This window comes from Carcharhinus amblyrhynchos, chromosome 8 (assembly GCF_965287045.1).
Source record: "Carcharhinus amblyrhynchos chromosome 8, sCarAmb.v2.hapA, whole genome shotgun sequence".
Classification (NCBI taxonomy): Eukaryota; Metazoa; Chordata; class Chondrichthyes; order Carcharhiniformes; family Carcharhinidae; genus Carcharhinus; species Carcharhinus amblyrhynchos.
In genome coordinates this window covers 69,847,714-69,861,515 of record NC_137331.1, presented here as the reverse complement: position 1 = coordinate 69,861,515, position 13,802 = coordinate 69,847,714, and the positions used below count along the sequence as shown (strand labels likewise).

At 39.9% G+C, this 13,802-nt stretch overlaps 1 protein-coding gene across 4 annotated transcripts in view; it reads left to right on the top strand.

The window, feature by feature from the left end:
- Positions 1–13,802, top strand: part of sntg1 (syntrophin, gamma 1) — a 418,937-nt gene that overhangs the window by 395,439 nt on the left and 9,696 nt on the right. For 3 of the 4 annotated variants that reach the window (XM_080194933.1, XM_080194934.1, XM_080194935.1), the window contains 2 exons: positions 7,852–7,944; positions 13,038–13,148. In XM_080194933.1, the coding sequence (XP_080051059.1) occupies positions 7,852–7,944; positions 13,038–13,148 (204 nt within the window). Of the gene's footprint in view, positions 1–6,848; positions 6,933–7,851; positions 7,945–13,037; positions 13,149–13,802 lie in introns of those variants that run through there. The other variant, XM_080194936.1, reaches the window with a different exon arrangement.

Sequence of the window (13,802 nt, the reverse complement as noted above, 5' to 3'; positions counted from 1 at the left end):
GGCGGCAGTTGACCGAATATGGCATCAAGGAGCCTTAACAAAGCTGATGTCAATGGGAAATGCTCTACACTGGTGAGAGTCATGCTGAGCACTAAGGAATATGATTGTGTTTGTTGGAGGTCATTCATCTTACTCCCAGGACATTGTTGCAGGAATTCCTCAGGTTGATGTCTTAGACCAAACCTTATTCAGCTTCCTTCCATCATTATGTCAAAAGTGGGGATATTGCTGATGTTGCCCAATGCTCGCTACCATTTGCAACTCCTCAGGTACCGAAGCAGACAATGTCCATATGCAGAAAGACCAGGGCAATATTCAAATTTGGGCTGATAAGTGGTAAGTTACATTTGTACCACGCAAGTGCCAGCCAATGAACATCATCAACAAGAGAAATCCAACTATCTCCCCTTGACATTCATCGCTGAATCCCCAGTACCAGCATTCTGAGAGCTGTCATTGATCAGAACAGAATTGGCCGTATAAATACCGTGGCTACAAGAGCAGGCACGAGGCTGAAAATTCAGCTGCAAGTAACTCACCCCCAAACTCTTCAAAGCCTGTCCACCATCAATAAACTACAAGTCAGAAAAATAAAGAAGTACTCTTCATTTGCCTAGACGAGTGCAGTGCAACAACACTCAAGAAGCTCAACATCGTCCAGGGCATGGAAGTTCACTTAATCAGCACCCCATTCACCATCTTCAAAATTCACTCCCTCCACCACTAACACACTGTAGCAGCAGTGTGCATCATCAAAAAATGCACTGCAGCAACTCAACAAGGCTCCTTCCTCAACATTTTCCTGTAACCCCTGGCATCGAGTAGAAAAAGGGCAACAGATACACGGGAACACCATTACATGCAAGTTGCCCCCCCAGAACATACACCATTGTGACATGGAACTATATTGTCACTCCTTCATTGCTGTGAGATCAAGATCTTGGAATTCCTTCTCTAACAGCAATCTGCACCAGATGGATTGCAATGACTCAAGAAGGAAGCTCACTGCCACTTTTTCAAGGGCAGTTAGGGTGGGTCAACAAATGCTGGTTTTGCCAGTGACATTCCCAACCCGTGAAGAAATAAATAAGTATTTTTAAATCAGTTCATTTTAAAAAGATTTTATTTTCATTACTTATCCTTGGAACGTGGGCAACACTTTCATTCTGTATCCTTTTTAAACTTTGAGGGTCTAATGTCAAGGTCAGATTTTCTCTTTTGAAACAGGGAGCAACCATTGGCAAGGAGATTTCCTGGTATTGCAATCCTGCCTTATGCCTAGCAGTGCTGCCCCCCACCCCCCAGGCCCACACTCTATTTCCATGATAGAGAAATCTACTGTCTCCTGAAGCAAGCCTGGAATGGAAATGGGGACAGGCGATGTGTGGTGTGAGGTATACAGTGAACAGGGCCTGCCTGCATTTGCTGAGACATCAGCCCAGTTTGGAAATGAGTGTGAGGTCCCCTATCCCTCACCCTCACCTACCCCCATAACTGCTCCATACCCCTCTCTCCCATACCCCCTATACTTGCATATCTTGCCTCCTCCCCATACCCCCCATATGTCCCACACCTTCCATGAACCTCGATGTCCCCATAATCCTCTCTGGCACTGGAATTCTACTGCCTTGCCCGCCACGGAATCGGAGTGAGTGAGAGGTGGACAATCAAAATGTATGTTGATCTCGGGCATTAATTTCCAGTCTCGCTCAAGCAGGGCCGTAAAATCCTCCTGTACTTCTCCTGTATAAATCCATTCCTTATACCTCCCACCTCCATGACTACTCACTCTGTATCCATTCTGTGCAGAATTCATGAGCCTTATAATTACGTTGAGAAATATTTGGGATGTTCATAAACATGTCAAACAGCCATTCAAAAACATTCAAAAGTATTCTGTTTGGAACTCACAGAATTGGCAGCATAAATAAACTTGCAGTCCACTTGACAGCTGTGTGAACAATCCCTGTTGAGGTGAATATATTAATATGTTTGGAGCTTCGCCTAACATGTACATTGGGTCCCATTGTAAACCATATCAACAAAATCTAGAGATGAATACTTTATGAAGTATTTGAAGTGATTCATAGACCTAAGTTTTCGAGGAGTGGAACAGATGCCTGAGCTGTCAATGAATGAAAATAATTAAGCAGGGGACAAATTGACATAGTACGAGCTGAATATGAATATTGTTTGATACAGAATAGCACTTTCTCCAGTGGATAATGTGCTCCAATGTCTCTGAAGGCTTTTCTACTTTCACAAAGCCAGTCAATTTAGTAGCCATTTGCCATTTAAGAACAAAGTCCTATCATCAATCACTTCACAAAAAATATATTAAACATGCAACATTTTATTTTAACCTTTGTAGTTGTCAACGCCTATTGAATTTAACTGTCAAAAGCTTCTTAAATCCAAAAGTGGGCTCCCGATTTCAAAAGGGAATTGAACATACATTTGAAAAGGAAAAATTTGCAAGGCTATGGAAAATTGAAAAGGAAATATTTGCAGGAGACCAATTGAATTGTTCTTCTAAGTAACTGGCTCAGGTACAATGGACTAAATGGCCTCTTTCTGTTCTGTAAGATTCTATGATTAAATACTTTGATAGGTTTTTGATTGATTGTAAATCATTCCAGAGCAGTAAGGTTTCTTATGAAGAATTTTTTAAATTTAAACTGAGGAAACCATTTTCTAATATTACAAATGTTGTTTGTGTTTGCCAACAGTGAATAACAGCCACAAGCACCAATTCAGTTCAGTTAAACTTAATGAGTGCTCCATTTTGTTTCAAATTTATTTGTTTCAGTGGTGAATGAATGGGTCATTCTCATTCCAATAAAGAATCCTTTATCTACGTTTACAAAAATAAAAATTGTTCTTGGCATCAATCAGTACATGAAAAGATAAAAGATAATTTGATGTTTTGGATTAAAAACAGAAAATGCTAGAAAAATTATGACACTTCATACAAACTCATAGCGTTAACTCTTGTTTCCACAGATGCTGCCAAACCTGCTGATTTTATCTGGCATTTTCTGTTTTTACTTCAGATTTCCAGCCTCTGCATTATTTTGCTTTTACCTTGGTCTTTTGGATGTTGCCATGATTTCAGTATTCCCTCAATTTAGGTTTCCAGCATTTGCATTTCTCTTTAATGCTTTTGTAATCCTTTACTTGTTCTGAGTCTATGTATCACCGTCACCATGGTGAAGTTACATTAATAAGTTAGAGGCGCATGATGTGAAATCCCCTTGTCGTGCCATGGGAGGGGAGCAAAGGATTAGGTGACTTGTTTACTCAAAGGCTTCAGCAAGTATGGGAACAGCAATGCAATTGTGTCTGGATCTATAGTGTGATAGGGTGACAGGGCAGAGTCCATGGAGAGGGCAAATTCAGTGCCATCCCTTCTGTACATATTGATCCAGGCTTCATCATACACCCTGACAGGGACAGGAGTTTGGCTGGCAGGTCAGTCAATGTACCTAGCTTTGCAAATATGCATGCCCATAAAAACTGTCATGGACATGTCCCACTGCAGTCCTCAATTGAGTTCTCTGCAGCAGAATGCACCTGGAATCTCACCTTAGAATCACTGAATCATACAACGTAGAAGAGGCCCTTCAACCTATCACATCTGCACTGAAATGTGAGAAACGCCTGAATTCCCACCTAATCCCATCTACCAGTACTTGGCCTATAGCCTTGAATGTTATGATGCTGATTCATATGCTCATTCAGGTGCTTTTTAAAGGGTGTGAGGCAACAGGCCTCAACCACCCTCCCAAACAGCACATTTCAGATGATGACTACCCTCTGGGTCAAAACCTTTTTCCCCACATAACCCCTAAACCTCCTGCCCCTCACCTTGAAACTATGTCCCCTGAAACTATGACCCTTCAACTAATGGGAATAGCTGCTCCTTAGTCACTCTGTCCATGTCACTCATAATGTCACTTCAATCAGGTCACCCCTCAATTTTCTCTGCTTCAACAAAAACAACCCAAGCTTACCTAATCTCTCTTTGCAACTTAAATGTTTCATCCCAGGCAGCATCCTGGTGAATCTCCTCTGCACCGTCTCCGGTGCAATCACATCCTTCCTATAATGTGGCGACCAGAACGGCACACAACACTCTAGCTGTGGCCTCACCAAAGTTCTATACAATTCCAACATGACTTCCCTGTTTTTGTAATCTATGCCCCACTTGATAAAAGCATATGTTCCATATGCCTTCTTCACCATGTTCTTCTGTTTTCAGTCACCTGTAGACAAATACACTAAGGTCCTTTTGTTCCACAAAACTTTCTAGTGTCCTGCCATTCACTGAGTATTTTCTTGTCAAATTACTCATTCCGAAGTGTATCACCTCACACTTTTCAGGGTTAAATTCTATCTGTCACTTATCTACCCATTTGATCATTCTGTCTATACCTTCTTGTAGTCCAAGACACTCAGCCTCACTGATAACCACCTGGCCAAATTTTGTGCCATCCATAAACTTACTAATCCTACCCTCCAACTCGTCATCAATGTCATTTATTTAAATGACGAATAATAGGGGACCCAATGTAGATCCCTGTGGTATGTGGACACTGACTTCCAGTCACAAAAACAGCCTTCTGTCAACACCCTCTCTCTTACAACTGAGCTACTTTATCAAATTATCCTGGTTCCCATGCGCACTTACTCTCTTGTCTCCAATGTGGGACCTTGTCAAATGCTTTGCTGAAATCCATATAAACTACATCGACTGCACTACCCTCATCTAAGCACCTGATTGGCCCTGCCAAAAATTCAATCAAATTTGTTAGGCATGACCTCCCTCTGAAGAAGCCAAGCTGACTGTCTCTGATCAAGCTTTACCTCTCCAAATGGAGATAGATGCTCCCCTTCAGAAGTTTCTCCAACAGTCTTCTTATCACTGACGTGACACTCACTGGTCTGTCGTTCGCTGGCTTATCTCTACAACTCTTCTTAAAAGCAGAATCATATTAGCTGTTCCCCAGTCACCTGGCAACTCCCAGAGAGGAATTGAAACTTCGGGTCAAAATCCTTGCAATCTCCTCCCTTGCTTCCCACAGCAGGGTAGGGCGCAATTCATCCAGACCTGGATATTTATCCACTTCTAAGGCTACCAACGCTCCAATACCTTGTCCTAATCTTGCAGTGAGCTGGCAAATAAACCACCTTTAACCCTACCCTAGGTGCTGACTACTTATGTCCACAGTTTTCACCATTTGCTGATCCCAACCCTATACTAGTCTCCAACCCTATACTAGTCTCCAGTATAATTGGCTAAACTTCTACCTGTGAGTGCCAAATCAAGTGACAGGGTCCCTTCATGAGATTTGTTCTCACTCTCTCAACCTTGGGTGCTGTGACTGAGCAGGCAGCAATTCTTCAATGTCTGAAAGCAGGAGCTGAGAACTGTGGAACCATGGAAGGTTTATGGCGGTAAGAGACCATTCAGCCCATCTGTGCCTCTGCCAGCCAAAAAAGAGAAACAAAAAACAGCTACTCATGTCAATCCTACTTTCTAGCAACTGGTCCTTAACCTTACAAGTTACAGCACTTCAAGACTTTTAAGAGTGCAGGTAGCAAAATAATATGATGCTTTCTTGACCTAGCCAGCTCCATTCCTAGGGTGGGTATGTCACACCCACCCCCTCCATCCATCCCTGCAATTACATTTGTGATGAAGTCAGGCCAGCTTCTGAAGGTAGCCTGTTTCACAGCAGCTCAGAAGAATTGTGAGCCCGGATGGAGCATTAATTTCTAGCCTGAAGTCTAAAACCATTTGTCAGCTAGTTCAAAAAGTGTTGGCAACTTCACATGGCATAATGTAATGTTGTATAATGGACTAAGATGTTTCACATGCACTAGTTAAGGATGTGATTTTGTTCTTAAAAGACAATAACCATTATGTTGACTAGCATTGCAAAAATTGAATTGTTGAGATAAATTCCGAGTACATTATCCGCTGGACAAAATACCTTTTTGCATTGAACAATAGTGCTATTCGTATTTGACTCTTGCAATGGTCACTTGAGATTTATTTTTTTATTGATTGACATCTCAGACATCTGTTCCCCTGTTTTTAAGCTTGAACAGATGGTTGATTTTTTTTCAATGACTTCAAAGGTTTTAATATATTCAGCGCTAAAGAATTTGTTTCCACAGCTGTGCAATGGAATCCCAATGATGAATGCTTGACTGAGCTCCAAACCCTTAATGGATTTTTTAAAATTCATTTATTGGACATGGGCATTTCTGGCTAGCCAGCATTTATTGCTATCTCTAGTTACTTTGAGAAAACTGTGGTGACAACTAACTGGCTTGTTAGGCCTTTTCAGAGTGCATTTGAAAGTCAACCACATTGTTGGGGATCTGGAGTCACATGTAGGCCAGAGTGGGTAAAGATGGCAGATTTCCTTCCCTAATGAACCAGATGGATTTTTAATGACAATCAGTAATAGTTTCATGGTCTTTCGCAGATCCTTAATTCCAGATATTTTTTATTGAATGCAAATTCCGCCATCTGCCATGGCAGGATTCGAACCTGGGTCCCCAGAACATTAGCTGAGTTTCTGGGTTAATAGTCTAGCAATAATACTACTCGGCCATCAATTAGCAGGGATTACTGAGACGGTTAGCAAGGGTACTATGAGTTTATTTATCTTAACATTTTATGATCACTTAATAAAATTGCATCTTCTAAGGTAGTTTTTCAATGACTGTTTGCTTATCTAGATAACATAAAGGTATTTTCAAAAGCTATTTTTGAATGGATTGGTTTATTTTGATAGTTTCATCAACACTTCAAAGACTTCTCAACGTCATTACAGGGTTCAGGAGTTCTGAACATATTGGATACTGAATGAGTTGGCATAGAAGGTGGTTGAAGATTTATGGGGTGTGGATGAATGGGCATGATGGAGATGGCATGGAGGTGAGGCAATAAAGACTATGAGGGTTATGTACCAAACTAGGTTGATGTCCCACGAAACTAAGGTGGATCTTTTAGCCTGGTCTTCTCAACCCCACCCTACCGCTGTTTCTGACTCAGTCCTGTTTGAGGTTTTCACGTGAAATCCAGCCCTCTTCTGCCAGAATATAATAAAAATACCCTGGTGGGCACTGCCATGCTGAGGCAGGGTTGTAACATCGGGAAATGGCCCGATGAAAATCCAGGCTTTGTTTGAGCTCGTAAGTAATTATAAACTGCAACAAGTAACTATCCCTTGCATGCACTTTATAAAGCATTGCTAAGATACGTCAAGCTAATGTACATATTCATAATGACTGATAAAACATCCAATTAATGATGAGATCTGTAGCCCCTCAGAACTTTCTCTCTGTTTTGCTTTCACATCCATCCCAGTCCAGTAGTATTCAACTTTTATCTTGTGAGGCATTGGAGAGGTATGATGGTTTAGGGGAACAAAAAGTACATTAATTTAAATTGCAAGATTGGTACAAGGGGACACAGTCACAGACTACTGAAAAGAAAATTTAAATCATGTCAGGAAATCCATCTTTAACAAAGATCATTATAGACTTCCAGGTAGAGCAGGGGAAATGAACACCCTGGAATCATTTAAGAAATATCTGGATTTGCAATTTAGAGACTTTAGAATCTTACCAAATGGATGAATTTAATTTCTGCAACATCTCCATTTTATCTTCTGACCATTCAAATTGTAAGTGGGAATCTTTATGAAACTGCCTAATGTTTTATCGGAGGATTGATCATCAGAGGATGCTTCTATGATGTATTTCAGTACGATCTTTCTGTGACCTAAATCTGTTACAAGCGTTCCTGCAATATTTTGTTTCCTATTGTTTCAGTGTAAGACCTACGCATGTGTGCTGGAGAGTCACCTCATGGGACTAACAATAGACTTCAATATGGGATTTGTATGTTTTGATGCTGCGTCAAAGGTAAGACAATAAATTGAAAGTTGCCTTTTCATTAACATTAATTTAGTTGGAAATAGACACAAAGTTCCTTCTGCTCAATATTTAAGCACACTGTTGATTTCTAAAGTTTTATCACGAAGCTGTCAAATAAGTTGAAGCAAGGCATTTTTTTAATCACAGAAAATTCTGCATTCAGATACATTCCACCATATGGGTAACTAAATTTGAATGAATGCCCTGTAGTGACAAACCATAATAAGTCTGTACTTCAAGTATATGTCTTGTTCAAGCTTTTATGGGACAGTGTCATTTCCTTTATATTTAATTAAGGTTTGTAAAGATATTTGAAATTCACTGCCATGTCAAATAATATGATAAATTATTAAATGTTAATAGCGAAAGTGCCTTAACATTTTCAAATTATTGATGATTCAAATCCATTTATATAATTTCATTTTCAAATCTGAACATAAACCAATCAGTTCCTTTTCATATAATATGTTGAAATACTTATATTGTTTGTGAACCTGTTCAACTTACTGAGTGTAGAGAGCTTAATCCATTGTGCTAATTAAACTCATATATCACTCATGCCAGTTGGATGACTCACATGATAGGTTTTCCTCTTTCCTTCATCTAGGGAATTGGCATTCCCCAATAACAAAGGTGAGGGAAATGGACCAGGAATCCATTGCATAGATTTCTGTTCCCATGATACTGCTCATGGGTTTTCTGTGACTGTCTTGGCAATGTAAATGGGCCTGCTTCTGTAAGAGATGCAGGACTAATGTGCTGATTTAAACAAAGTAGGAGAGGGTCTACAAGACCCTCCCTGCCTAAACAGCCTCTCCCTACACTTGTTAGGTTCCTCAGAATGAAGAAAACTGAAGAAGACACACTGAAGAGTCTCAGAGGCTCAGCAGGAATCCTGGTAGTAGGCTGACAATATTTCAAGCAAGTTGTTACTAATCAGTGCAATTGAAGGGATTAAAAGAGTCTCCAGCAGTAGTCAAACCCCACTAGTGACATACTGTGCTATGCAGTGAAACCTTTTCATCAAAGGACTCAATTAAATGTGATTCAGGACAGTGGTATCGTCAGAGAAGGACATACAGGTAGGCATGATGAAGTTTTCTTGGGCCTAACTACTAACTTTTTTTTGCCTTATGAATGTGAATGGTACAGAATGTCACACTTCCAACGTACATTTGTAGGGGTGTTTACACCTTCATTTAACATGACTAACCTAATGAGGTCATTAAAATGATTTCCACGGTGATTTTTTATTGCAGGAACAGGTAAAATGATAACATCATCCCCCAAGCTTTCTGAACCTCTCTTTGTTTGAACTTCCTTCTCCAGGTGATAATGAATCTTTTTTTTCTTGCCCTTAATCATGTCAATGGGACCTCCAACACTGCTCCAAAACATGTTGGGGCATTGTTCATTGCAATTACTTGATATTGTACTTCCATCTGCCACTGGAATTGTAATTTGCTCCCTTTGTCCAGCTAAGTCTGTCTGTATCTCTGTTGATCTTTTTGAATCTGTCTCTTTCTAACAAACACAGGAAGGTCAAGGGCAATGACCCAAAAGCTTGGCAAGCATTTGGCAGAACTTGGCCTCTGTGGCTGCTTTCAGTGTTTTATAATTTTTCTGGAATTCCACCAGATCCAGATGATTTCCTCAGAAATGTTGGCATATATATTTCAGCATTCAGTCCGGTTTTGAATGTAGCTATACAGTGTTTCACTCAAGTGACCATTCCTCTGAGTGAACTTTGAAGTCAGAATCAATGGCCTTTTATGTCAATCCAAGCTCAGTTCTATGTAGTGCCCCACTTGCATGAGGGGTCACTGTATAGCAGTTGAAAGCACAAATCCTGAGTGATCTTTATTTGCTTCTCATATTTTAAAAGGTTATGAATTAATGAGTGATACACACCTAACAAAGATTAACCAATTTAGAAGGCTAATTAAAGACAAAGATGACCCAACAATCCACAAAACAAGAAATTTACAAGTCTGTCTCAGGGGTGTAATAAGAATCATATCCAGTAGTTCTCTGTCTAATATATCGTTAGGAAACGAGGAAGATCTTTCATTCTTTCACATCATCAGAGAATCCCAAACAGCTCCAAAGACAATAAATTACTTTTGGAGCTGCATTCAAAGTTGTCACGTATCAGCCAATTTTCAAATGGATAAGTCCAATGAACAAAACATGCATGAATAATTAGATAATTTATAGTTGATGTCAAGGCAATAAGAGAGCCTTCTGCCCTTCAAATAGCAACACAGAATATTTTAGACTCTCCTGAACAGGCAACTGTAACCTTAGTTGAATATCTCCTATGAATGAGATTTCCCACCCTACAACACTCAACATCTACAAACTTCCATCTTAGGCTACACGATTGAATGGCAGGAGTTGAGCTTGCTCATACAATCTACTGAAACAGAATTAAAAATGCTGCCACTGATGTAAACTGATATTCAAAAGTTTGCAAGTTCCTTGTATGTCAACCATACACCGGCCTGTCTTTCAACTACATTGCCATTCCTCCAATGTTGCTGGATCAAAATCCTGGAGAGAGATCCCTCTTCTAACTGCACTGTCGGTACACCTACATCAACCACATAGCCTGCAGTGGTTCAAGAAGGTAGCTCACCTTCACCTTTTCAGGAGCAATTAGAGTTGGACAATTAATACTGCCTATATCAACATTCTCATCCCATGAGTGAATTTCAAAAATAGGTTGAGCAAAGTGGATTTAAGAATGTGAAATATGGCTCACCCGTCACCTCCATGCTTGCTGATCAACACTGACTTCTGGTCTGATAGTGCCTCAAATTTAAAACTCTCATCCTTATTTTCAGTCCTTCCATGGCCTTGCCTCCCCCTATCTCAATATTCTTCTCCAGCCTTTACAACCTTCTGCTCCCATATGGCCTCTTGAAAATTCCAAATTTTAATCACTCCACAATTGATGAGCGAGTTGTCTCCTGCCAAGGCTCTAAGCTGAGTAATTCCCTCCTCATTACTCTCTGCCTGTCTATCTCTCTCTTAGCTCCTTTGATGCACTCCTTACAGCCCAAGTCTTTGATCAGGCTTTCAATCATCTGCCCTAAGATCTCCTCAGTGTTAAAGTGTACTTGATAATCCTCCTGATATTCCGTGGATAGGTTTATGGACGAAAAGGGATTGGTTCCGTGGATAGGTTTATGGACGAAAAGGGATTGGTTTAGGTTAGTGGGTCATTGTTTTGTAACTGGTCAGCGCAACATCGTGGGCCGAAGGGCCTGTTCTGAGCTGTAATGTTCTATGTTCTATGTCCCTTGGGACTCTTGCTATGTTGAAGGTGCTTAAAAAAAAGACATTGTTATTGCTAAATTTCTGATAATGATGGATGGATCATTCTAAATCATTAAATACATGCATCACCACTTGAAAAATATGCAAATAAATAGCTATTTAATCCTATGCAAAAAGTATTCATATCTATGTGTCTTTTGCGAATAACAGATTTATTGCTGAAACAAAAGATTAATACCATGGGAATTATCAGATAAACCTGGGAGCATTTTGTTATGAATTTGATGAAATCACACTCCCAAATATCTTGAAGTATTTTCCTTTTCAATCCTTGCCGCTCAGTTGTTTAGTTTTAATTATAAGTGGCAGTCCAAAATTGAAATCACCTGCATCGCAGCTTTATGTAAAACAGAGGAAGCTCATGAAATATAATGAATGGATGCATTTTCAACGTAGAGGCAGAGACAGAACTCTATTAATGGATGACTTAATTTTCCAGTTATTAGCATTATTTTGCATATCCACAAAGCCATGCATTGGCTATCACATTTGATGAGTTAAGGTGATTAGTTAACCACTCAGTCATCAGTAATGTGCAGCATTGTTTGTGCCTTTCCACAAGTGCGTATGGGGCTTGTACTTAGGTCCCAGCAGTGGGGTTAGCTGCACAGAGGCTCTTGTCTACCCTAAACTTACCTAGCAAGAACTATTCGCTCCATAGTAATTAAAACCTATCATAAAAGAGATGATGCTTGTCACAGGGAATTTGTTAAAGAATTCCCATGTTTCCAATTCCTTGATCCAAAGGATATCTACTGGTAGATCTTGCTCAGGAAGGCTGCTCCATATGGGACACTTCAATGGAAGGGAGGTAGTAGATAGATAGGTTTAATAAGTCATCATGGAGTGTTAAGTGAGTTGCAGCATGGATAATTTCAGCCATCTTGAGGATTTTTGTCAGGCGATGGTGGAAGTGTGGGGGATTATTGTTTGTGAGGACAGAAAGCCAGGGAGGAGTATGGTGCAGAGAATTCCAGTTATGATGTGCATTGTTGCATTCAGTCAAGTATTAACAAGATGTGTGTATGATGCCAGACAGGTACACCATATCGTGCTACAGAGTATGATTGGACAAATGATGAGGCCTGTAATGTAGTGGCAGCAGGGCCTATGTAGATCCAGCAAGTTTAGTTAGTAGATTGTTTCTAATTTTGACCATTGCTTTTGTTTTCTTCACTTGTTCCCGGAAGAATGGAATCTAGAGTCAGACCCCAATATATTGGGCTGGGATCATGCTTAAAGTCTCTGACTGTTCATGTTGGTATCCAGTTCCTTCTTGGCACCAGCATCATGGAAGTGGAATATGCTGGATATGGTTTTAGAGGAATTCAACATGAAATACCATTAGTCCATCAACTTTGTAACATCTTCATTAAGGATCTGGTCCAGAGTGCAGGAGGGTAGAGTTTGGGTAGCACAATAATCATCATTTTCCAATGTTGACTGGAAGACCAGTAACCTGGCGCTCAACTGGTTTACACAGAGTATGAGTAAGGAATGAATGAATGAAGAGTGAGGAAGTTTATATCACAGTGATTTTTCATAAAGTTTCTCCTTTCTCATCTTTCCTGCTAGTTAAACTAAGCTAATTGTAACATATAGCATGTTTGGTTGAAGATTAGCCCTTCTGCTGAGTAAATAATAGTCACAAAATTGAAATATGCTACAAAATAAAATGTCAGCATTGTATCATCCAACAATCTCTTCACCATTGCCTTTCTGTTCCCATGTTTTTACAGGTTGTTCTCTGGAGATACAAATTTTCACAGCTGAAAGGCTCTTCAGATGATGGGAAAAGCAAGATTAAGTTTTTATTTCAGAACATTGACACTAAACAAATTGAAGCGAAGGTAATGTGGTGCGAAACTGGTGTCAGGCCAGACAAATCTGTGTTAATGGTGTTTTTTTTTAAAAATGGTGCATTTATATTTTTTGTGGCACTGGAAAACTTTCATCAAATTGAATGTAAGACAGGCTAACCATCCACTTCACTCAACAGATTGAAAAAGATGAGGTGAATGAGTGAACTTTCCCAAGAGAACACTGACCTGAAAAGTACATGTGTTATTCAATTAGATAGGTTGGCATTCTCCAGAGAAGTGATTACATTGTCTGCGTTTTCAGCTGGAGAATGGGCAATTGAGGTTACCAGAGAGCATGTCACATGGATCCCCCTGTGCCCAGCTAATCTAAAATCTATTCAGGTTGGCTTCTAGAAATCAGCGCCTGACATGTGACACAAATTGAAGAATAGTACTGTTGTGTTTCTATGGAGAAAGTATATTTCAAAAAAAAACTCTTTCAAAGTTGATTTTGCCCCATGTGTATTGAGAAGAGATTTACTTTTCCAAACAAAAAAAAACTGCATGTGCAATTCCATTAAGACCTATCTGAGATGGATGTTCACCCCAGGGTCTGAATTTTACCTCCTCTTCAGAAACAAGCTGAGATATGAGAGATGATGTAAAATGGCGGAGGATGGTGCCAGGAGGGAAACTTTACAT